Below are 26,135 nucleotides of genomic sequence, written 5' to 3'. Positions count from 1 at the left end.
TTTCTGTGCACACCCGCTATCAACTTCGGGGGGGACCTGCGACAGCCGATGCCCGGCGCACCTTGCATAGGCAACGCGAACTCATCGAGAACAAAAACAGCGCCCCAGCATACACCCCAGCATTCTACCTCAGTGCTACAGAATATGACGCAGAGTAGCGGTTGACACGAAACTGCAGTGATCCCATAGGCAACCACCGCAGATAAACTAATGGTTCATTAATATGCGCGTCAATCATCTTGAAGCAGTGACGGTGTCGGTCGTTTTCTTTTCTTTTTTTAGGCGCTGAGCTTATGCCTCCACGACATTTTAGCATTACGTGTTACTCATGCTTTAGCAATCTGTATTGTTTATTCCCCTTCTGTATTATTGTGCTCATCGCTGCTTACCCCTTCCTAGGAGTACGCGCGGAGCATCTGCCCGTGCGGCCTCGGCGGCTGCTTTGACGCAGATGTCGCGGCCAACTCCATACGACTAACATTTCGTTGATTAACATTTCGGCGCCGGTATCAACACCGGCGTTGATACCGGCGCTACAATTTGGCAATAGCTGCCCGGTGCTCACAGTGATGAGTTGACGAACATAGCAACTGCCTCAGAATGTTTATGCGAGCCGTGGCACTCGGCCTTGCATGTGAAGCTTCCCCCGCCTATACTCTTAAAAAAAGGTCGGTGCACTTACTAACAGAACACTAACCAGTTACTTGTCCAAGTATTGACTAGGTACTTAGTTACTTTTACTAACTGGTCATGCACAGCCTAGTAAAAAAGCTACGCGTAACAATGTGGATCTGATGAGTGCGCAGCGCGACATAGACACATTCATCACGCACATATTACACGTGGACAATCAACAATTGAATTGAGCAAGAAAGCCAACGGGATGCACGAGGAGAGCGAGTATTACTTAGTTACTTTAGAAATACATCTGCTCTTCTTGCTTTTATAGCCAGCAGCGGAAATTCCCCTGAGAGAGTCGGTGGGCTTGTCGTAAAAATAAAATATTTAAGTGATAACTTTAGAATTAGGCATTTTAATGTGAGCACATACAAGACAGCGTGTGGATTTGCAATAACGTTTTAATCGTGATTTGGTGTGGAAAAAGAGCTGTAGTTATTATGTTTAATAATTCGTAGAATTTGTTACATCAGTGAATGTTAGTATCAAACCAGCAGCAGTTACTAAGTGCATAGTCTAGACTAGTAACGGTTCCACACTTAGTGGTAGGGCCTACGTACCGTATTGGGGGGTAGTAAACTCCGTAAGGAGTTAGTAAATACAGCAGTTAATACCCTTTTACGAGTTTTTTTATAACGAGTGTACCTCGCTAAGGCTCACTGGGCTCATAATAAAGTGCAGAGATGCGTGTACCGCATGTTTACAACAGAACTCACAACCATTCACTGTACCCGCCTTTAACTAAAAGTCGCAGCCTAGGGTCACGCCTGTTATGTGCCCAACACCATTGCTGGAAACATCGGACGGGTCCGTTGCGTTCGCTGCTCTCCCCGGGACGCAGTAAACATCGTTTGCAGCGTGTAGCTGGCGACCATGTTTTGAGGCTTTTTTTAAATAAAAAAGAAAACGAGCCAATATCTCCCATCTCTCCAAAGCCGTTAAAACGAGCGCGCTGGTTTGAGTAATCAGTCATCGCAGCGTAGCAAGGGCAGTACGGGGAAGGGCGCAAGCGATGACAACAACATCCGATAAATGACTCCAGTGGCCGTAGATGGCACTAGTTGTTCAGGCGCTGGTGTCGCCACCATACCAGCGCACTGAGCCTATAGCCGGTATTCAATGGCGTGGAATGCACGCAGGCAACCAAGTGTGCGCCGCCATATCTGTGGCCAAGCGTTTGTTGCTAGGCGACGTTGTGCGCACCGCCCGCAGATCAGGCACCCCTCTTCTCCTCCATGCAACCGTGCGAGTGCGCCGTCACTCGTTACGTCGGTCTCCGCGGGATGGCGGGACTTGTCCATTCTAAGCAGGACTGTGAAACACGTGACTGTGTTTCAGTCATGTGTTTGCCTTCAGTCATGTGTTTGCAGCCACACCGAACGCAAAGTATTGCCTCGAGTTCCATGTGAGTGGGAGTATTAATATATCTCTTGACGCCACCGTTAAGAATCGGATTGGAGCGGAGCAGATGACGCTCGCCGGTGTTTTTTTTTCTTCGGCGTGCGGCCGCAGTGGCCCAAGCCGCACCGTGTCCGTGGCGCATCGGCCATGTCTGTGGCCGTTTCCAGTGTTGCCAAGCAAAGAAATTGGCCGCTAAACTTTTCAACGAATACCACCTATACGGAGAGAGACAGAGAGAGAAAACACTTTACTGGCTGATGAAGCGACCGAGGAGAATTGTCCTTATGTTGGCGGTGGGTAAGGGCTGAACGTCCCTGTATACGGAGACCTAGAATCTTGATGCAGTCAACTATCGGGCTGGGTTGGCCGTTAGAGGTCGTGATTTGGATGAGGGGGAGTGGGGAAGGTGGTTGTTTTCCTGGTTAAAAAAAACACCGGCGAGCGTCATCTGCTGCGTTTCAACCCGATTCTCAACGGTGGTGTCAACAGAGATGTTATTAATCGCCCTCACATTGGACTCCAGGCATTACCTTGTGTTCGGTGGGGTAGAATCGGGTAGGTCCAACACAGATCATGTGCTTAGCACGGACAAGTACCGCCATCCCGCGGAGCCCGACGTAGCGAGTGACGGCCCATTCACGCGGTTGCCTGTCTCCGTGCCTCGCCAGTGAATACGAGGTATAAGGAACAAATGTGTTAATTTTGCCAATGATGCATTTTTGTGCAAACACTAGGTGTTGCACCTTTGGTGCCTTTACACAATTGTTTATTCGCGCTTAGGTTTTGTTTATGTTTAGGTAACGCCTTTATTTTTTTATATCGTATTTGTACCTTTTGATTTTTAACATTTTTTCGACCTCTTACCTCCATGTACACTGTTATATCCATCGGGTGTGTTAGCTTTCTCAGTCACGCATTTGTCTGCAGATGCAAGACACGTTACGCTGCTGGTGATGCGGGGCACTCGGAAAAAAATGCTTGCGCGTTGAAATGTCCCATTAAAGCTCGCGACCACCACAAACCATAGTTTTTTATTTCCTAGGGTGGGCGAGGGCGAAATTTTATTGTTATTATTAATTTTATTGTTCGTTAGGGTTTGGGATATATACCCAATTCAAGGATCGGTCAGGCATCAGAGGCTGGAGAAGGCAAAATTTTCTTATGTAATTACGGGGCACTGTACAAATATAATATTACGAGGGGGGGGGGGGTTCCTGCAAGTTCATTTCTATTTAGAGGAAGATGCGTGACACATCAATCCCCCCTCCTCATTCCTTCCATTCTGTGTTTTCGTCGTTAACATGTGCAGCTTTCCCGCTCATGGCAGTCCTTTCAACAGTGATTACTCTGTAGCTATTTAGCGAAATGTAAAGTTCTTTTGCGCAGTTAATATTGGGGGGAAAACTTGCTTTGTGCACAGTTTCAAGTCTCGCACATCGCGCGACTAGTTTCCTGAGCCATGAAAACTATCCCATAGAAATGCATGGGGAGTAAGATTTGAAATAGAATTACACACAAATATTCACCATCCTGGAAAGTTCATTTAGTTTTGTCATCTTCACGTTGACTTCTTGCTTTGTGCCAAATATCTCATTCCTAAAGTTGTTTTGCTAGGTTCCGGAGAGGTCGGAATTTTGAGCGAGAAAGCTGGGTATGTTTGACTAGCGAGGTATGGTATTCCATGCTTGGTTTTCCAAACAAAAATAGAGCGCCACTATTATCATCGCCAGGTTTCAACCTGCTTTCCGGAGCTCGCGGTCGGCGCGCGAGCGAAGAAGAACGCGGAATCAGCGGCGAAACGGTGGCCTGAGAAAATCGCTGTGCCCGCTTTTCACCATTGCAGGCCTTCGCTGTCCTCTCCGACGTCTTCGGACACACCGTCGAAGCCTAGGCGCCCGCGGCGTTACTGTTCTTTCGTCACGGACGAAGGAACAGTAACTGTTCCTGGACACGGACGGTAGCATCGCACTGTTTATCTCCCCATCGGTGGCCTCCTGATCTCCGGAAACTAGATGCAGCCGGCGCTTTTCGGTTAGGCAACACCACCATGTCGTACGACAACCTGAACGAAGGTACAGCCCTATACAAGTAGTGCTTTATGCGGGGAGCCCTGGGCCAAAAGGGCATTTTTTAACTGCGGAGCTGGTGTAGGTCAATACTGACTGTACGTCGTGGCTCACTCAGGTGTAGGAGGATGTCCCCGAACCCGCCGGTGGCGAGACCACCGCGCCCTCTATCGGGGTGTCTGGGAACGAATTTCTGCAATTCCGGCGGGGATTCTTAAACCCGCCGCTAGAAAGCGCAGTGGTCTCGCTGGAGCAGGTGCCTCTCCCTCTCGCTAGGGGAGGGAAAAGGGAGGGAGCCTCCAGCCGATATCGTTTAGCAGCCGATTCTCCTTGCGCAAACCCCAGAATTTACGCGGCGGCGGCGCTGCCGTTCTTGGGCGAGCGCCCGTTGACGTTCGAGCCGACTCCGCCGTTTCATCAGATTTCGCGCTGGGTGAAACTGGGTTTAATTTTTTTTCTTAACGAGTTTGTGCGACGTGTTGCTCAGGGGCCGCAGTCTCTGCTGCCCTCTACGCTTTCCACGTGACTCTGCGCACGCCCAGGCGTTTCCCAGCAGCGCGGTCTTGGGCTTGCATAGCACGCGCTATACAAATATCCGCAGTCACGTGGGTTTAGGAGCCGTTTTGCTGCTACATATGTCGCCGACATAAACTCCAGCTTTCTCGTTCGATGGGCATATTAATGCGCTCGCATTGTAATGATGAGTGTTCCTACTGGCATTCGCAGGTTTACTGTTCAATTTTAGGAAATTCACGTTGAGCCAAGCGAATGTATCATGTCGTACTCGTGTAGAGGAATGTACAGTCTATGTAAAGATTTTCTAGGCCAAGTCGAAAGTACGTAGGCCCCAAAAATTCAATGTACAAACTTACACCCCGAGGATGCCGAAACATTTTATGCCGGAAAGCTAGAAACAACCCGTTTCTTTCTTACTGTCATAAAATATTTTTGTCACATTTAAAGTTAACGCTTTTTGTTTGAATTCTTCGTGGTTGAGAAGGCTTAAGATTGGTCTAGCAAATTTTGACAAAGGGTGTACTTATCCGCCTTAGTTGTAGGGTCTTTTAAGCAGCACTTGTCACAGATCTGCTATCACAAAACGGGATGAGGCAGCATTGCGTATGTAATCGTAGCGGACGCCCGCTAATATAGCTCGTGCTCGTCCACTTTATGAAAAAAGTGCTCATGCATGGCGGTAGCTTGTACTATTTCCTTTAGAATTAAAACGCTGCTACTCTCGGGCAGAGTTCACAAGCATCTTGGTTAATACCTTAAGAAACACTACCTTTCTGAGCAGTGTACCGTAATATGCAGCAAAACTGCTTTGTGTATGCGGCCGAGTATAGCTTATGTAGCTATCACGTACAATATCAGGGCTACGTGTACTATATCACGGCTGCGTGATATCTCTGTTGCAAACTGCAGAGAATATTATTCACAGAGGTTCTGTCTGGCGCAGGCGGAGGAAGCCCCGATGCACAGAGTCCAGAGGAGAAGAAACCGGTGAACCCACGTGAGCATTTTCATTTCGAACTTCTCGCTTCTGTTTAAGGAATGCGTTAAAGCCGATTGTTTAAATGCATAGACTTTATACTTTGACAATGCATCAGAGCCATGCACTCTCTTTACTCGGGAACGTACTGACAAGTCGAGTGGTTCTAGCTTACAACCGCTTTCAACAACCATTAGCGCAGTTAAAGATACTTTACCCGAAACGCACAGGACGCCTCATAAATCATGGAACAGAGTTACGTAAATAACGAATCGATGTTTCTGTGATCTACAATTTGTCCCCGCACCCAACGGGAATAAAATATGAGTAATACCCTGAAGGGCTGTCTTATATTCGGTCGTCACCGAAACCGTCTCGTACGGGGTGTCTCCACAACGAATTATTTTCGCTCCATTTATACGTTCTCTTAAGGCATAAAAGCATAATATAACGCTCCCGTTTAAAGAGACCCTGCAACACTTTCGATAAGTGCTTTCACTCTTTCCTTCGCGTCTGGAACCATTGCGAATGCTATAGTTATCGCCAGTACGGAGCGGCACTGCGTGATTTGCATGTGGCACGATATAACGCCTACCATTTCTGCTTTGTTCTTGTAGCTTTTTTAAGTTGCTATCGAAAAGCGTTCGTCGCTGCAGCTGAATGAAAACCGGCCAACAGCCGCCTAATGGCCTTATTGACGTAATCCTAGCCGCCGAACAATGTCACGACCGGGAAAGAGAGAATAATCGTTTGAGCGAGTTTACAAGTAATCTGATGGGCACAGAGCAGTAATTTTTGTCTGAGGTACTTTGCGACCCCCTAATATAAGTGCTGAATGTGTTGGGTTACTACGTTCTGAAAGCATTTTAGATTTAGAAAAAGTTGAAAAAAGTGTTGCAGGGTCCCTTTAACCTAGCAACTCAAATCATAGGATACGTGTAACGCGGTCACACATCTAAGCACGCCTTTGAGGATCCGTATTTCTCCACTCATCAAGGGCATTCTGAATCCGTCGCAAATGATTGCGACGGGGAACTTCCTCTGATCCCACAAAAATTCCAAACAGTTTTGAGCTTATCCTTTCTTGGGAGGTGATACAAAGACTGCGAAAGTGCAAATATGATTGTTTTTAAAGTAACACACAATAGCAGAAAACCACCAACAACTAGAAACGTCAGTGACGCTGGAGACATCGCATACACGCCTATCTTCAATGCAAACACGCTGCTCTTGCGGGGGATCTTCGGTTCAGGAGCGATCGAAATGAATTCTTTAGAGAAACGCAATCGACAACTTCATTTACGATTGAATAAAGTTACTGCGGATTGCGACAGAATGCACGATAATTGACATTCGCAATCGTCTTCGGGGAAATGTGTTAGCAGTATTTTGAACACACTTTTTGTTTTATATTGCCGTATCTTGTCTTGCTTTATCATTTCCTTTGTCGTTTTTATATTACATACTTATATAAAACCTCAAACCGGTAATTAAAAAGTATAAGCATGGCTAACATAAGGCATTTCTAAAGCGGTGAGAATATAATTGCAGATACCGTGGTTTGAAAACTACGAAAAATGCGTTCGCGTTCAGATCTTTCAATCTATAGGGCCCCTGTATTTTTTATAACCTTAGTGCTTCATATGGACCTGCAAATAAACAAAGTAAAGCTGCAGGTGTGGGCGGCGTTCGGTGGGAAATATCTTTTGAAAACATTGCCATATTTCCTAGTCGGCAGTGCTAATCATGACACACCTAGCTTACTGCTCGGCGTTCACTCGTCTGATGGAATGTTTGATGTATATAAGTAGAGCCGTGAAGTTTTTAAAAGACATAATGGAAACAAGGAGTCTTATTGCTATATTCGATCTTTCCCCGAGAACACAGAGCATAACTTCCAGTTTTAGGCAGGAGGCTCTGGCGTTCATTGCTTTTTATGTCGCCGCTGACAGCTGTTAGAAGTATATTTATATTTTCGCTACTTGCAGTGGAAGAGAAGAGGAAGAATGCTGGCAAGACGCTGGCGACACTTTTTCCTCGGGTAAGCAGAAAGTTTCGCCTTGCCTAAAGACACGCTGCTGACCGCTTTCCTTTTTCTTGATTGGGGGGGAGGGGGGCATCATATTAAATGACCTTAATGTGCGTTTTCTGTTTACTGGTGCGTACGTTTAGAATTACTCCGAGGATAAGCGACCTACAGGCTGGAGAGTGCTCAAGTGGGCGCTGCTAGTCCGCCTGTTCTCACTCGAGGTTTCTGCCATTGCGCTCTGAGCACGAGGTCGCGGGTTCGATTCCCATTCGGGACGGCCGCTTTTCTGATGGAAGCGAAGAGCAAAAACGCCCGTGTGTACGAGATTTCGGCGCGCGGTAAATATCCCCAGGTGGTCAAAATAAATCCGGAGCCCTCCACTACGGCGCGCCTCATCGCTGAGTTGCGTTCGGCGCGTTAAACCCTCTACAATCAATCAATCAATCAATCAATCAATCAATCAATCAATCAATCAATCAATCAATCAATCAATCAATCAATCAATCAATCAATCAATCAATCAATCAATCAGGTTTCTTCCAAGCGCACTGAATAACTCCTGCGCATGCACCGAGGTCACGCACTGGAGTATACGATTAACTTTGTACAGATCCACCATTCCCGTATCCGCGAGTGAACGCTGACAGCCAAGTGAGGTGGCCTGTCCACCACACTTGGCTTCGACAGGTACTGGAATTGTAAACTCTGCCTGTACGGACACACTGAGGCAGTATCCTGGTTCAGCTTCACCACAACGCCCTCGAGTTACCAATGCGTGCCGCCAGCAAAGCAAACTCGGCGAATGACAAGCAGGTGCATACAATTTGTCTGAAAAATGTCGTATGAACTGTAACACCACCCAATGCAAAATCTCGCGCCTGCATTGCGTCATGCCACCGGGAAGACCGAATTTATAAAGCGAAACTTTAGTGTCCTCATTGATGCCATTGTAGGTCAATACACCGTCCGGGGTAGCCAACTTTCTCTGACGATGATGATGAATGATCATGGGTAAAGTGAAGGAAAAAATCCCGAGGCATCTCGACTCCTGTGAAACCTGGTGGGGGGCGAAGCATACACTGTATAGGTGTATCCTTAGCAACTTGGCGTTTTTGCCCACGGAGATAAAGCCATTAGGGGAAGAGGTATACAGCTTTGCTGTAGAAGTCTCGTGTCTTGGAAGCACGAAAGGTTCTAGCACGAGGCGTTGGAAAACGAGTGTTCCGGTATGTTCTTTTAGGATGCGTTTTTTCCCACGCGGATGAAACGTTCTTGCGCGAGGTGTTCGAAAACGAGCGTCCCGATGTTTTAGTACCGTGACGGCATGAAACGCCGATGACAGGAGACGCCGACAGCCCGAGCTCAAAGAGGTTTCACCCCTAAAACGCTTCCCGTGGCGGGAATCGAGCCTGGGTTTCTCGCGTTATGAAGCCAGCGTCTATCCGATTGCTGCATTTCGACATGGTCGAAGCGAACGCTAAGCAGCAGGTACCGATTCGCGCCGCACGCCCCAAACTCGAACGTAAGGCCTACGCAGTGCACACCCGAGAGCTACTGGGATTTTTCAGGAAAGGTGGTGCGTACTTCTAGGTAGTACATGTAGTGTGGTATTCAACGACGAAAGAGTCCATCACGGGCAAGCTTCGCGCTTAACCATCGTCGTCGTTAGGTGGAGGGGCGCAAAATTTTTATTGAAATCGTCATTCGTCGAAATTTTATTATTGGGTGTATGAATCGGTCAACCTAGTGCATTGTGGAGCAGCTGAACCACCGAATTTTCAGATTGAAGGCTTTATATTCAGGTACAGCGGCAAGACATGGAAAACAACGATCGAGCTGATACAGAATCCAACTGGTCAACACATTACATGCTGCGTAATAAATCGGCTACGTATTGGCTCATTTCCCCGGAAATGTGTTTAAAGACTTTCTTCTGCCACCCCCTCCACGTAAATACCTCTCCACTTTTTCCGCTCACCCCTCACACCCTTCCCATCCCGCCTCAACCCCCCCCCCCCCCGATAAACAAGGGGTAAGGTTTGCTCAAGCCAATTAAATTTTACCCTGTTACATTGCTCCCGCATCATATACTGGAACCTATAATTAGTGCTGGACTTTTTGGAATAGCGCTGTGACGTCTGGGGTTGGGTGCGAGCGCTTCTTGCATTTTCGGGTCAAAACAAAATTTCTCATTGGTTATTATTTATTGGCTATCGAAAAATCAAGCAGCCATGAATATTTATTTAAATGAGCGCGGCAAATACCAGTTATGCATTGATGTTTGCCTCATATATGCCTACTGGTTTCTTTTTCCTGAAAGATGTTGAAAATTATTTAGTAGGTTTCCATATTCAGTGGTTTCGAAAAGTTTTGCCGATATACATTTCTCGTTCCAAGAATCCATTTTAACTTTTGACCAGGCGGCTGAATCAAGGGGCAGACAGACAGATAGACAGACAGATGGACGGACGGACAGATGGGCGGACGGACAGATGGACCAACAGACGGACAGATGGAGGGAGAGCAGACAGACAGACAGACAGATGCACGGACGGACAGATGGACGGACAGATGGACCGACGGACAGATGGACCGACGGACGGACGGACAGACAGACAGACAGATAGATAGACAGACAGACAGACAGACAGATGGACGGACCGACAGATGGACGGGTGGACAGATGGAAGGTCAGATGGATGGACAGATGGACCGACGGACGGACAGATGGAGGGACAGACAGACAGACAGATGGACGGACGGATGGACGGACGGACAGATTGATGGACAGATGGACCGACGGACGGACAGATGGAGGGACAGACAGACAGACAGACAGACAGACAGACAGACAGACAGATGGACGGACGGACGGACAGATGGACGGACAGATGGACAAACGGACAGATGGACAAATGAACAGAAAGACAGACAGACCGACAGACAGATGGACGGACGGACAGACAGACAGACAGACAGACAGATAGATGGACCGATGGGCAGATGGACAGACGGACCGACGGACAAATGGACAGACAGACAGACAGACAGACAGACAGACAGACAGACAGACAGACAGACAGACATTTTCGCATTTAAGCAGCCCGAGAAAGACCATTGTCGTGAAAATAAGCCTGTTAAACGTTCCCCCGCACTCGTTTCCAAAAATTTTTTCGCCAGCCTCCTCGCGACATTTTTAAAATGTTGCGGGAACCATTGACCCAGCAATACGTACAGAAATACGCACTACTAGCTCGACTTTTTCACAACGACTGTGGAATCTCCACCCAGTACAGCCGCTCCTTCGGGCTGACAAACATCCGATTTTTGACGGCGCCGCTGTTTGGCGGCGCTGCGGTCATGCTCGAAACACCAGCGCATGGTGCCTATACAGGCAAACGGACATAATGTAGACACTCTCCGTGCCCTAGAAACTAAAGACAGTATTAGAAAAAAAAAACATCCCCCTCGCGAGGGGCACGATCAAATGCAGAGCATTTCTGCGGGGGGGGGGGGGGGTGCTGCAAGTCGTATGGATTACGTATTGGTTGTTGTTGTTGTAATTGTTGTCTTCCAGCGTAGACATTGTCGATGAAGTCGATGGTGAAACGTGCCGTGAACCCCCTGCCGCGGTTATGACGCAACGTGGAGCGGCTATGACGCAACGTGGCGCGGCTATGACGCAACACAATCCAACACAATCCACTTCAATCCAATCCAGTCCAAATCCAAGCCAATTCAATCGAATCCAATCCAATGCCCCTCGCGAGAGAGTGTTATAGCGCCGAAATCGCCACCACGCGAACGCGTGATGCTGACGTCACGATCACGCCACAGATGTTAGCGACCGCTGCGCGCGCGAATGACATGTGGTTTAAGCGCGAACCGACCGCGGCGAGAGAGCGCGATGCGAGCGCCCCACCTGTTCTTGCGCGCGAACCTAACGCGGCGAGAGATGGTGTTGCGCACGTCCCCACCTGTTGTGCGCCCGAACCGAAAGCGGCGAGAGAGGGCGTTGCGAGCGGAGAGAAGGCGAGGAGGACGCGGGGGAGAGGGCGCACCTCTGGCCGACGGTTGAATGAGTCAAGGATATAAGGCACGTTCGTAACCTTCCGTTCTGTGTCGGCTTTGTGGCTCAGTTGGTAGAGTACCGTGCACCTTGCGTTCAGCCCGCAGAGTCGTAGGATCGAAACCTGGCGCCGGCAAGTATTATTTTTTTATATAGTGTAGGGGGAGCGATGCGGACGCGGACTACGGACGCCAACGCGGGTGACATCATGAGTTACTGAAATGCTCTGCATTTAAAAGCTGTCGTCTGCACTCCTGAGTAGCGCCCTCCCTGTTCTGATTTGCAGATCCCGAAGACGGCGCAGGCGCTGCTCGAGTTCTTCATCAAGCGCGAAAGCAATATGTCGCTGCAGCGTGCCCCGCTGTCCCACTTCTGCCAGGAAGAGGTCGTCTTGCACGCGCAGGACTGCAGGATCAAACTGTCCAAGCAGATAATCACTCACCAGGACGTTCGCGACATGGTCGAGAATTTGGTCGCCATGCACAGCCTCGTACGTATATGCATCGAAAAATGCGATTTCATTGTTTGTGTACGAAGAAGGGTGAGGGCCAAGTGAAACTTAACTAGAAGGCAGTACAAATGAATGAAGGAATATTATATTGTTATATATTATATTATGATGGTAGAAAAAATGCAAAGAAAATATTACCGAGATTGTAATTAGCTATGAAAATTGGGGTACACTAACATCATAACAATGTTTTTGACATGTGTTTTTTAAGTTTCTTTGTACATTACCTAGCACAAGAGCGAGTATATCAACAGAAAGAAACAGCCAGAGGGAGCATACCAATAAAAAAAATTGGGCCCATCTCCCCACGAGGAGGGACTCGAGTAAATGCGTCGTGTAGGGGGTGGGTGTATTGCGTTAACGTTAGTGTTTGGGGGGTGGTGGTGGGGTGGTAGTGGATGTGTTAACTATTATTGCTTATTACTATTAATTATTATTACTTCTTTCATATATTGATTATTACTTTCATGATTTTGCGACTCGAGTCCCCCCTCGTGGAGAGATGGGCCCAATTTTTCTTTTTTTTTGTGACGCAAGAAGTGAAGGCAAGGAGTAGGTTGTTGTAAGTCGTTATTTATTTATTTGGTGCTGTTGTCGTTGTATTGGACGCTGAGAACGACGGCTTCGTGGTCGCTAAAGTGTACTGTTAAGGGGTCTTTAAGCAGTGGTCGTGCGTTGCAGCAACTGGTGAAGACGAGATCGATGCAACTGCTGCCGTGTATCAGCAGCTTCTTGACGTAGTTTGAATGAGTCAAAGATATAAGGCGCGTTCGTACCCTTTGATTCTGTGTCGCTTTTGTGGCGCAGTGGTAAGAGCACCGTGTACCTCGCGTTCCGCCCACAGAATCGTTGGATCGAAACCAAGCTCCGATAACTATTATTTTTTTTATATAGTGTAGGGGGAGGGGTGCGGACCTGTTGTTGAGAGCGAGGAGGGTAGCGCGATGCGGGAGAGGAGGAGTGGGGGAGAGGGCGCACCTGCGCGCTCAGCTGTTGCGGACGGATGGCGGACGCTACATGTGAGTTAAAGAAATGCTCTGCATTTAAAATTAAAGTCGTTCCACTCAATGTGAAAGCTGTCGGAAGTGCAGAGCAGTGATTCGCCATAATGGGCTGCAGCGCCGTTATCCTCTCACTGCTGCCACCCAATGCATTTCAAATTTCCTGCCTTCGCAGTGCGTGCGCGCCCCCTGCCTGAAGCTGTGCCAGAGGGAGTTCTGTTCTTTTTGCGCTTGCTTTAATTTCGTATGCTGTAGCTTTTTTGCATCATTGCGAAAATTGTGTTCTTGCCCGACTGGACACTTTCTGCGTCATTTTGGACGCGCTATTTTTTTCTTGCGCGGCTGGAGCCTTTCTGCGGCAATTCGAATGCGCCATTTCTTTCTTGCGTAGCATTCTTTGCCGAGAACCCCCGCAGCCACGACCGTGTAACGCCCTGCATTTCCACAAGAATGCAGGTGTCGCGGAAATTTTACATGTAGTCGTTATAATGGCGTAAATGAAATTTTGAAAACAACTAAAAAAGAAAAATATAAAAATTACTGAGAATTGGGAGACGTGTGACGCCCTGTATTTCCACAATAATGCAGATTTCGCGAAGGTTCCACATGTAATAGTTATAATAGCGTACTCGGAGAACATTTGTCGAACAAAATTTTGAAAAACGAAAAAAAAAATAAGACAGATATAAAATAATTAGGGGAAAAGGCGAACCATGTAATACCCTGCATTTCCACAATAACGTAGACTTCACGGAAGTTACAAATGTAATCGTTGTAATAACGTAAATGGAGATATTTGGTCGGACGAAATTTCGAAGAAATAAAAAAAATAATGAAAAAGTTAAAATTACGGAAAATGCGAAAACCTATACCGTGTGGCGTTTCCACAATATTGCAGATTTAGCAAAAAAAAGTTCCACCTGTAATCGTTATATTAGCGTAAATGAGGGAAGATGTCAAACAAAATTTTGAAGAACTAAAGAAATAGGAAAAAATTCGAATAAGTACGGGAAATGGCGAACCATGTAACACCCTGCATTTCCACAAGAATGCAGATGTCGTGAAGGTTTCAAATGTAATCGTAATAATGGAAATGGAGGTAATAGGTTGGACGAAATTTTGAAAAACTAAAAAATAACAAAGATATTCAAAAAGTACGGAAAACATAAACGTATACCGCATGCCCTTTCCACAGTAATGCAGATTTCGTGAGAGTTCCACGTGTAATCCTTATAATAGCGTAAATGGAGATAATTGGCCGAACAAAATTTTCAAAAACAAAAAATAGGAAAAATATAAAATAAGTATTGACAATGGCGAACCGTGTAACGACTTGCATTTCCACAATAATAAATATTTCGCGAAAGTTGCCAATGTAATCCTAACCAGCTAACCAGACTAAAACATCCCCAAAGGCTAACAGAATACCGGTTCAATGTAGACTGTTTCAAGTATGCTTTCTTTCCATTAGCAATAAGGGAATGGAATTCTCTAGGCAACTCAATAACTGGTACCAAGAGTTTAACAGAGTTTTTAAGACTGGTAGAAATGAAAATTAACGCGATGTGACTGTTATCACTCAAGTGAATGTGTGTATCAACTCATTTGTGTATCATCTTTTCACGAAATCACGAATTTTTGAAAAGATTTGTAATGAAGAGCATTAATCAGTAATCCCGTACGCAGAGGAATGTTGTAACCTGTATTATCAAAGCATGTACGGTATGTTACATATGAAAAATGCATGCGTTCCTTGTTAATACTTATTCAATGAAGAGAGTATAATGTGTACTACAGTCCACCGATTGTGTAACCCCACAGTGCTTGAAAAACTTTGACATATACTGTGTATATGCCCTTCCTGCGAGAATCCCGTGAGGGATTGGCAGTATGTTTAAATAAAATAAATAAAAATAATAACGTAAATGGAGATAATTGTTCGGAGGAAATTTGGAAAACCTAAAAAATAAGACAACTATTAAAAAAGTACGGTTAAATGGCAAAACGTATAACCCATGGCATTTCCACAATAATGCAGATTTCGCGGAAGTTTCTCCTGTAGTCGCTATGATAGTGTAATTGGAGAGAAATGGTCGTACAGAATATAGAAAAAACAAAAATTGGTAGGAAAAAACTCACACTGAAGACAGGCGGCGTAAGAATGGCATTAGTGTTTAATTCTCTGAATTTCTGCAGAATTTATTTTGGCGTGCATATCTGTCCCGGCTTGAGCGCTACTGTGTGTCTAAGACCAGTACCACGGCGCATAAGCCATCGTGCACACATCCAAAAAAGAGAATGCTTACTCCACTCCAGTAAGCCGGGCTATCGGACCGAGGCTCCTCTGCTTCTGAGGCGGCAATCAGGAGCCCATGGCCACTCAGCCAAGTTAAATTTACAGGGATTTGTGTCTAACTTCTGTGGCCTGTTTTAAGAACGGGGATACTGGAGGAAAATTTATCATGGCTGCTACATATCCGCGAACGCATGGAGTAATGAATATCTACATTGGGGATTTATAAAAAATACGACCCGTTCCTCTCTGTGAATTTGATATACGACCAGCGAAGCTCTAAAAAATGCACACGGCACACAAGGTTAATGTACATCTATTGATTTTTCTCGTCATTCGGTAATGTTAATGAACGTGGCTTTGTAATTACGCAATAAAACTTGCGAGTATCAGAGCTGTAATGTAGCAGACAAACATAGGACTGTCCATTTCCCTCCCGGATATGTCCATGTATTGAGAGAAAAAGCCATTCTGTAAAGCCATTGACTGTGAACTATGTCAACCAAATTAAACAAGACGTAATAATAGAGCCGTCGTAAGGGCTTGATGTTTCGTGATGTCTCGTCAGCCCTCGTCTTGTTTCATTCGTTCTTCTTCCTTTTAGGGGCGAAGCACCTTACTACCTCGCTTTGTCCAAGGCTTGGCGTCCGTGTACACAGTGTTGCGCATGCGCGGGGAGCATTGGGTTGGATTAGATTGGATTGGATTGAAATAGATTGGATTGGATCGTATTGGATTGAAGTGGATTGGATTGGATTGGAATTGCATATTCTGTACACACGCGTTGTCACTCATTTACATGCGCGAGTGCGCAATGACACGGGTGACTTGCGGTAAGAACGATCCCCAGTGCTTCGCCCACTCGTCTTGATCCATTTCGTGGAGATTCGTGAATTTTTTTGTTCTGCGGTGCAAACGTTTGAACATGTAGCACAAAACAAGGCCAACTGGTTCTGCCATATAGTTGGTTTTGCAGAAGTATTGACTGTATAATTATCGCATTAGTTTTTTTCTTGAGCATTCGAGATAACTTTAACATGGCCGCAAGAAGTTCTCGCGGCCTAGGTTAATTTTTAGGCACGAAAAATCCATGGAGCGCAAACCCTGAACGACTTTGCCGTAGAATGGCAACGCCAGTGCCTTTACAATGTACATGGACAGTCATCTGACCCAGGCATTATTACAAGGCGCATTCCCACGCTTGTTTTCTTTTATTGTGTTGAAGTTTAACGTAAAAACGTACAATACGAGGTGTTTTTAATGTATAGTCATTGAAATCTTCCATCTGTGTCTTAGAAGCTCTCGCTGTAGATCGAACAAAGGCTTGCTTTTCCCATCCCTTTCGCCAGTGCATCAAGAAGGACCCCGAAGTGGCGAGGAATCTGGGCACTGCCATTCGCAAGCTCATCATCATCACGGGCGAGGTGGCTGCATCCCTGGAGAAAATCGCCGAGGTAGTGGTCACCGACTGGGTAGCTGTGGGCGACGCAGTTATCACCAAGGTGGAGCGGGTACGCTATCGTGAAATAATTGGCCAAAACAGCATCACTCAGCATAGCGCAGCGGTTTTGGGACCGATGCCCCAGTAGCAGTGAGTGTTATCTCGCATATGAGGTGAAGCGAACGTTCTGAGTAACATCAAGTAGATTTCGGTCACCGGATCATAAACCATTCCGAAAAAACAAATACTGATTCGAGTTTTATTTTTCCAGGAGCAATTTTTGACTTGACTGGTGTTAGAATTATGGCAGTTTAAGGACTGCTTGAGAGACCATAATTCATTGGCGAATGGTTTCGTACTTTGATTAGCGTTGTTGCCTTATGTGCGTTACAAACCTATGGCGTGTGAGTTTATTTTGTTAAACTTTCCAGAGGCACAAAACTGAATGTCTTGCATATGGTTGGAATATCGCAATGGATTAATGAGAGCAATAAGCGTGCGTCTGTGACGTGAACTACCCACTTGTTCATTGTTCCACAGACTGCCTTATGTCCTCAGGATACAGCCCTGGGAGAAAACATGCTATCAACCGAGGATGTAATAGGGCATGCATTAAGTTTAAATTATATTGAAAATTTTGTACACAAGTTTCTTTTGTTGATGCTTGTATTTTGAAACTTTTTTCGCAGCGCAGATATATAAGACAGAAATAAGAGTTGGCAGTCAAGAATACCTCGGAAAGCAAAGGGGAGGATGTGGTAGGTCATTGAAACAGATAAAGAATTTGGAAAGAAAGAAAGTGGAGAAAAAATGCCCGCAAGGTGGGATCCGAACCCACGACCTCCAGAATACCGGTCTGGTGCGATAACCACTACGCTACCGGCAGGGCGATTTCCCCCCCCACTTTCTGGGGTATTTATGTCAAGGTATTTTTGTTTCCTGTGCTTGGGGGTGGTAGCCAGCGCCACTCGGACTACTCGGGGTGAAGGGGACCTTCTCGGATCCCACCTGGCGGGCATTTTTTCTCCACTTTCTTTCTTTCTTTCTTTCCAAATTCTTTATCTGTTTCAATGACCTACCACATCCTCCCCTTTGCTTTCCGAGGTCTTCTTGACTGCCAACTCTTATTTCTGTCTTATTTTCAACGATCCCTTCATTTCCCATTCTGATTCGGTATATATATATATATATATATATATATATATATATATATATATATATATATATATAAAGGTTGCAGTCGTCATTTCCAGTGCTATTCGGCTGTTTCCGAAATATTTAATAGTGCCGAATAACGTGTGTTTGTCATGTTTCTTTGATACAGTAATAAATAGGCGAAAATATAAGTCGAGAAAAAATCCGCCGTTTTTCCGGGAGCGGGAGTCGAACCCACATCTCCGCATAACGCGTGCGGTGCGTTAACCAATTACGCTACCCCGCAGCGGCTCCTCTCTCGACTTTACAGGGGGGGTTTATATTTACAAGTGCTCTGAGGCCGGCCAACTAGCGCCGCCCCTCGACCACCGCGGGAGACGTAGAACATCTTTTTTCCCAGCGGCCGCCACGTAAGACGTGGTCGGAGGTCATGGCTCGAAATGCATGGCAATGGCGACTGGCAATGACGACTGCAACCTTGATATATGTCCTTACAGAGTCCCTCGTCCCGTATCTTTCTGTTCTGCTACATGCATTACGAGGGCTCTGGCTCCAGCAGTTCGGATATGCCAATTGGTAACCCCGACCTCCGACCACGTCTTACGTGGCGGCCGCTGGGAAAAAAGACGTTCTACGTCTCCCGCGGTGGTCGAGGGGCGGCGCTAGTTGGCCGGCCTCAGAGCACTTGTAAATATAAACCCCCCCTGTAAAGTCGAGAGAGGAGCCGCTGCGGGGTAGCGTAATTGGTTAACGCACCGCACGCGTTATGCGTAGATGTGGGTTCGACTCCCGCTCCCGGAAAAACGGCGGATTTTTTCTCGACTTATATTTTCGCCTATTTATTACTGTATCAAAGAAACATGACAAACACACGTTATTCGGCACTATTAAATATTTCGGAAACAGCCGAATAGCACTGACAATGACGACTGCAACCTTGATATATGTCCTTACAGAGTCCCTCGTCCCGTATCTTTCTGTTCTGCTACATGCATTACGAGGGCTCTGGCTCCAGCAGTTCGGATATGCCAATTGCTAACCCCGACCTCCGACCACGTCTTACGTGGCGGCCGCTGGGAAAAAAGACGTTCTACGTCTCCCGCGGTGGTCGAGGGGCGGCGCTAGTTGGCCGGGGTAGCGTAATTTGTTAACGCACCGCACGCGTTATGCGGAGATGTGGGTTCGACTCCCGCTCCCGGAAAAACGGCGGATTTTTTCTCGACTTATATTTTCGCCTATTTATTACTGTATCAAAGAAACATGACAAACACACGTTATTCGGCACTATTAAATATTTCGGAAACAGCCGAATAGCACTGGCAATGACGACTGCAACCTTGATATATGTCCTTACAGAGTCCCTCGTCCCGTATCTTTCTGTTCTGCTATATGTATATATATATATATATATATATATATATATATATATATATATATATATATATTGTCTGGAAAGATAAAAACTCACACAGAGCGCGAAAAAATAAGGTTAGTAGAGACAGAGACACACGAGAAAGACGTAGAAAACAGAAATAAGTTTACTGATGTTTCAGGAAGAGGACTTCCTTTCTTAGTACCTGAAGAAAGGAAGTCCTCTTCCTGAAACGTCAGTCATCTTATTTCTGTTTTCTACGTCTTTCTCGTGTGTCTCTGTCTCTACTAACCGTATATATATATATATATATATATATATATATATATATATATATATAGTTTGGCTTCATCTGTGCTAATCATTATTCTTATTTTGCACGCATCGCTACTTAAAGTTTGAATGTTTGAACACTCCCAACAACTGGAGCAAAAGAGGCACACAAGAATTCGCCCAGAACAACAAATTTTTCCAGAGTCCAAATGCTTTCGATCGTCATTTTGTTAACGCCTCTAGCCCACCATTGTTGTAAGATTTGCCCATTTCTTTTCTTTTTAGCGTACGTTCTCTTTGTCTCGTCAACAGATGAAACGCCTTGCGCCCCCGCCTTTCTCGACGTTTATACCCAGGATGAGCGACTTCGAAAGCCTGAAGATGCTCGGCGCTGGCGGGTTTGGGTGAGGTCCTTCTACGAAAATTCCTGCAACTGCTAACAGGGTGAAAACAAATAAAAATAAAAAAATTACACCATCTTCCGGCAGGGGAACCCTGAGTAGTATGCGAAGCAGCCATGGGGTCGACTGAACTTCCCATTAGTTTTCAGTTGGTCGTTTCCGTTGGCGTTCAGCTTCGCGTGCTTTCGTTGTATCAGTAGCTTCTTGGCGTAGTTTGAATGAGTGAAGGACGTAAGGCGCGTTCGTAGCACATGCTCCCGCCTCGGTTTGTAGTGCAATGGGAGGAGCGCCACGCACCTCCCGTTGCGGCCAGAGAGTGGTGGGATTGATACCGGGCGCCGCCTTACTATTTCTTTTTATAGTGGACTGCGCTGACGTCAGCCCAAACGCTGACGGGGCTGAAGAGACGCGCATGCGCAGTAGAGTGCGGACGGCAGACAACGACAATGACCGACAACGAGGGAGGGAGGGACACAGCCCCGAGCATGAGATGCTTCGCATTTAAAAATATTCCGGGCCATATTCACTAACGTGAAACCTGGGGAGGGACGAAGCATACAGTGTATAAGTGTATTCAAAGATTGTCTCTCTCTCTTGCCACAATGTGCGCGCGTCTTCGGCGCCGGAGAAGCGCGGGTGTAGAATCAATCTCGGCGTTAAGCGGGGTTAATTTGAATTAAAATAACCGGAAACATGCTATAGTTTCTCAATTCACAGGAATTTTCATTGCGCATCCGTACGGCAACCGTTCTGAATGTGACAGTCTGTAGTTACACAAAGGTGTTACTTTTATGGCTATCGCAAATAAAATGGTATTTGACTTCACTGAGACCGTAGTATTTTTATAGGAAGCTTAAAAGAACAACAATGGCTATAACCTTCCCTTCTACGGCAGTTTTTCGGGGTACCACGCCGCCAATAGAATGCACGAACCACGAGGGCAGTACATTAAAAGATCGAGCATTAGGTAACGCCTGCATTTTGCGCGGGCATTTGACCGTAACGATGTTCTTCGTGCTCTGTAATCATATCAACGCGCAATAATACTTACTCCGTAGTTGTCTGTTCACTCCCTGTGCACTTTAGGCACCAATACCAAACGAATTTCGCAGGGCGGTGTACCTGGCCAACTACAGGCCAGTCAATTTCGTCGCAACAGTGAAGCTCGTCAACACCGACCGGTTTCGACGGCAAAAGCAAGCAGCCATGGACAAGGTGGTGGCCTCGGTCATCAGAAATCCGTTCTTGGTGAAGTACTACGCCTGTTTCTGCGTCAGGGTGCGTCTCTCGAAGGCGTGCGATGGGACCCCTCTGATTGCCCGACATTTATAGTGTCGTGAGGAGTTAGCAACGAAAGCGCGGGTCTGGCGAGTTGCGTGTTTTGTACAGTGAGGTGTTATTTCAGTTCTTATGCATATCCATCCGTTGAAAGGAGCATGTACCGAGAGACTGAAAACACGTTAGATTACAAGACCCGATAAATGGCCAAATACGAAAATTTGGGAGCGCAGAATGGGCTGGAAAAGCCAGTGATAGTAGTGGTCGGAAATCTCTGGGAGAGGCCTTGCAGTGGATGCGAATGGGCTGCGAATGATGACGACGACGACGACGACGATGGTGATGATGATGGTGGTAGTGGTGGTGGTGGTGGGGGTGGTGGTGGTGCATAGTTATTAACATTAGAATGTAGTGATATTTTGTTTCAACATAGGTACAAGTTTGCACTCCCGGTTTCCACACCTCCTGCCTGAAACTGCACCAGCGAGAGTTCTGTTCTTTTTGTGCTTGCTTTTCCTACCGCACGTGCCGCTATTACACTGCCACTTTTTTTCGCTTACTATCGTAAGGACCAACTCAACAAGCGTTCCTAACTAAACGAGCGCGGGCGCTGCCTGTTAATTACGTATATTTTGCCTCTAATGTACCTGCAGTTTTCCTAGCGGTAGACAACGGGGAGATGTATTACAAGCGCCAGCGGTTCATGAGTTTCGAACGCTTACGACTATATAAACCGCTTGGCTTTCGAAGCCTCTAAGGGACGCCGCGACGACAGCCACTACGCCGGAACGGCTAAGGCTCTACTTGGGTGCAGCGAGCGAGCTACGACAAAAAGGAGAGCTCTTAAAGTGTTCTTCACCTAAAATGCAAAGCCACAGCTAAGCGTTCATAACTCATTTTTAGCCACTCTTGTGAAGTCGCCCGGGAAAGTGAATTCTGCGTATAGGACCCGATGGCTTTGCCAGAGAGGTGATACACGTTGCAGGAGGCCTACGTGACGATCATGGAGTACATCCCCGGCTTTGACCTGATGCGGGTAGTGACCAAGGAGGAATATCTGGATATCGACGCCGTCCAAATCATCATGGCGCAGCTCATACTTGCGCTGGAGCACATGCACCTGCGTGGCTTTGTGCACCGGGACATAAAGGTGTCCAAGTGAGCGAGATGAAACGGACATTGTATAAGAGTGCCACAATTGCTATGAATAAATTCGAGCTGGTCGAACTTAATGAAGCCTCTCGCTGTAAACTTGAGGAAGAGACGAATACACTAACTAAGGGTGTTTATTATTATTTTTAAATAAAAAACCTTTGGTTTGTGTATCTGCCTCTTCCTAAAGCTTAACCGAACCAGACAAAGTTCTGACGAACAATGTTCGTATTCCTCACTTTAACCTGTACGATGTGCATATTTTAGAAACAGCCACTCAGAACGCGCCTTTTTGTTCGGTTCATAATCAGATTATACGCGTGGCTCACTTTAAACAGTTAAAATTGTTTTTTATCCACTTCTGGGAAGTTTTACCTTTCCCCATGTCCTCACTGCGCGCTCTTCAGCGAGTTCAAGCAAGTAAAAACATTATTGCAAATAGCAATTATAGGATGGCCTACCAGCAAAAAATAGGCTTTCTTGGCCACAACAGGGAACCCCGTTAACCTCAGATAATGCCTCAAAACGAAAGAAAGCTTATTGAGCAAGTTTCTCAAATACAATTCAACAGAATCGACAGCTGGGTTAGTTGGTATCCGTCCATCCTAAACAGCGCTTGACAACACGACAACGAGAAAGAGGGGACACCAGACGGCGCTGAATATACATCACGTTGTAAGGAATCACAACGGCCGCTAGGGCGCCACGCTGTGCGAAAGCACTCCACGTCGGCTCCGGGAAAATTTTTTTGTGGAAATGCGATGGAATTCCGCCACCGCCTTTGTCGACAGTGGTGCCTAGGATCTACCCGAGCATCGTGGATTGTCGTTTTGTGCCTCATCTGTGAACTGTTCTACTCAACGGACGTTCGAAGTGCCGACCACGCCACCGCCAGAGCTAAGCCTAACCTAGGCCTCGCTCGAGCTCGGCGCAGGCCGGGCGCCGCAGCAGCTGCACCTCTCTGCCGTATCCACGTGGCACCATCAGTAATCTCACCGTGATGGAAAGCAAAGTAGAAGGAGAACCCATCTCTCCAGACCAGTTGTTGCTGCCGGGATGGAAACACATACGTCGGCAGCAGCAAGCTTTCCACGCCGACACCAATGCCTCGATACAGGCAAGTACGATGACCCCGCAATACATCCTTCCAAGGAAAGCCTCGACTCAGAAGAAGCCCCACAGGCAAATAGTACCGCTAGAACCGCAACCACCGACAGACATCAAAGTGGTAATGCGTCCGCGTGGTGGCCTGGCCCTGGCTACAATACCGGTGGCAATGCTGGCGGATGCTATACAGATCCAAGCTGGTATCGAAGCCAACAGCCAAGACCAGGTACGGATTAATAGCAAGGCCAACTTCATCGTGGTGAGCACACCCTGCGAAAAGCGGGCAACCCAGTACGTCGCACTCAACCAGCTGCTCGTGAACGAACGCATATACGAACTGGCAACCCATGTGCCGGCCCCTTCCAACACCTCACTCTGAATAATCTTTAATGTACCGGAAACGGACAGTGCTGAGCAAATCTTCCACGGTGTACTTGCTTTCAACCCTGAACTGAAAATTCTGGACGTCAGGTGCCTCGGGACGTCCAACATGGTTCAAATCCTCTTTGACGGACCTCGCGTCCCCTACTGGGTGAGGTACCGAGCGGCGACCTACCGTCGCAAGCCTCGAAGACGAAAAACTGAAGCGTGTTCCAGCTGCTGGCGACCGGGACATCGCAAGGACGTCTGTCCGCAGCAATCACTGTCCCCCGCTGTGCCTCTTGCGGCATGACAAATGCTCCGGATGGGCACCCATGTTCCCCGAAAGGCATAGTCTGTGAGGGACCCCACCTCACAGGCATGGCGGACTGCCCTCGAAGGTTCCTACCACGTCCAAGACCCACCACGTACGCCCAAATGGCAGCCAAGGCACAAGACCTTTCGAAGCAACTTCCGAACGCAAGCGACTTTCCACCTCTTCAGGCCATTCAACAAGACGGGCTGCACACAGGACAGCAGAGACAATGGCAAAGCCAGGAGGTCAAGAACTCCCCAGTCCAAGGTACTCGCTCAAAGAGCGGTTCAAAGAGAAGCTATCAGCAGCAGGTGAGCAATCCCAGTCAGTACGTCTTCCCACTCGGTCAATCACCCCCATGGTAACCCTCCCATCAACTCATCAACATTGTCGTTATCACCTGCAGGGATACCCCCACATCCTCCACTCCTCATCCCCCATCTCCATCCTTTGATGTCGCTAGGGAACTGCAGGCAATTCGCTTAGAGTTGGCAGCACTTAAAGCGGAAAACGCAGCGCTAAAGAAAGAAAACCTTGCATTGCGTTCCGCAACAAATGCAGATACAGGGCAAGCATCACCCCCTCCCAAACGGAGAGCGACCAGTACGCCTTCAAATGAGGACTCCATCCCATGGAAACTGTGCAGGATAATCGCTTTGAGCGTCTGGAGCGTACGCTTGCAGACCAAAAAGCGGAGTACACGCACATTACCGGGACACTACTCAGCACACAGGCTGCCATGCAGGCCACTATTGAGGACATGCGCTCACAGATGAATAATTTCATTACTACCATTATGGCTCAGATCAATCCTGCCGCTGCCCAAAACCCTAACATTACGAATGGGAACCTCCCGTAAAAAGCTCGTAGTATGGCAGTGGAACTGTCGCGGTTTTCACAGTAAGAGGGCAGAACTCCAACTCCTAATAGAACAGACAGAGGTTCCACCCGATGTCATCGCGCTGCAAGAACCCGGAAAGCGAGTGAAATGCACTAGTTATCAGACATTTAAGACACGAGATAACCATAAAGCTGCTATTCTAGTCCAGCGAAACATACCAGCACAACACAAACAGCTTCGTGACATTAACATCCCCCACGATTTTACTACACTACACCCAAAAAACCCCGCCCATCGTAGAATACACATTGTTAATACCTATAGCAGCCCCAAGGAACACAATCACAACTTCAGATCACTTATCATGGCAGCCAAGCAAGCAGCTTCAGGGGAACCACTCATCATCGTTGGAGGTTTTAACGCGTCCCACACAGCATGCGGGTATCACAAATACACAAAAAAGGAAGGCTGCTATGGGAGTTGGTCCAGACACAACACCTCACACTAGAAACCCCACCGGACCTACCCACTCGGGGGGGAACGAGTACACAGCGGGACACAACCCCGGACCTCTCTCCCCCACAGAGTCGGGGAAACGGTATGGGACAGGTTAGAACATACACTTGGTAGTGATCATCATATAGTGAAGCTCACCACAACACTACAACACCCATCACCACCAAAGCGCACACAAACAACCATTACAAATTGGCACGTATTCCGAGAGATAAGACAGGAGGCAACCAGTCAGCAGTCGGACCGGCCTAACCTTTCTGACTGGACCAGGCAGCTTCTCACCGATGTCCAGCAGCATCAAGAAGTCATAGACCTCAAAATCCCATCACTAACTGTAGACTCAAAGCTACAGCACATGTGGGAAGCGCTAAAGAGCCTTAAAA

General features: G+C 47.1%; 1 protein-coding gene across 1 annotated transcript in view; it reads left to right on the top strand.

Annotated features, from left to right (window-relative positions):
* Nucleotides 1-4,126: 4,126 nt before the first annotated feature.
* Nucleotides 4,127-26,135, top strand: part of LOC144175300 (uncharacterized) — a 45,960-nt gene continuing 23,951 nt past the window's right edge. Inside the window, exons 1-8 of the mRNA XM_077704383.1 lie at nt 4,127-4,151; nt 5,605-5,658; nt 7,626-7,678; nt 12,022-12,225; nt 16,890-17,051; nt 20,094-20,185; nt 21,295-21,460; nt 22,446-22,618. Of these exons, the coding sequence (XP_077560509.1) occupies nt 4,127-4,151; nt 5,605-5,658; nt 7,626-7,678; nt 12,022-12,225; nt 16,890-17,051; nt 20,094-20,185; nt 21,295-21,460; nt 22,446-22,618 (929 nt within the window). The remainder of the gene's footprint in view (nt 4,152-5,604; nt 5,659-7,625; nt 7,679-12,021; nt 12,226-16,889; nt 17,052-20,093; nt 20,186-21,294; nt 21,461-22,445; nt 22,619-26,135) is intronic.

Source organism: Haemaphysalis longicornis, unplaced genomic scaffold, assembly GCF_048455015.1.
Source record: "Haemaphysalis longicornis isolate Haplotype H1 unplaced genomic scaffold, Haemaphysalis longicornis Haplotype H1 scaffold_3, whole genome shotgun sequence".
Classification (NCBI taxonomy): domain Eukaryota; kingdom Metazoa; phylum Arthropoda; class Arachnida; order Ixodida; family Ixodidae; genus Haemaphysalis; species Haemaphysalis longicornis.
Note: the sequence above shows the minus strand (reverse complement) of the source record. Positions and strands in the feature narration are given on the sequence as shown.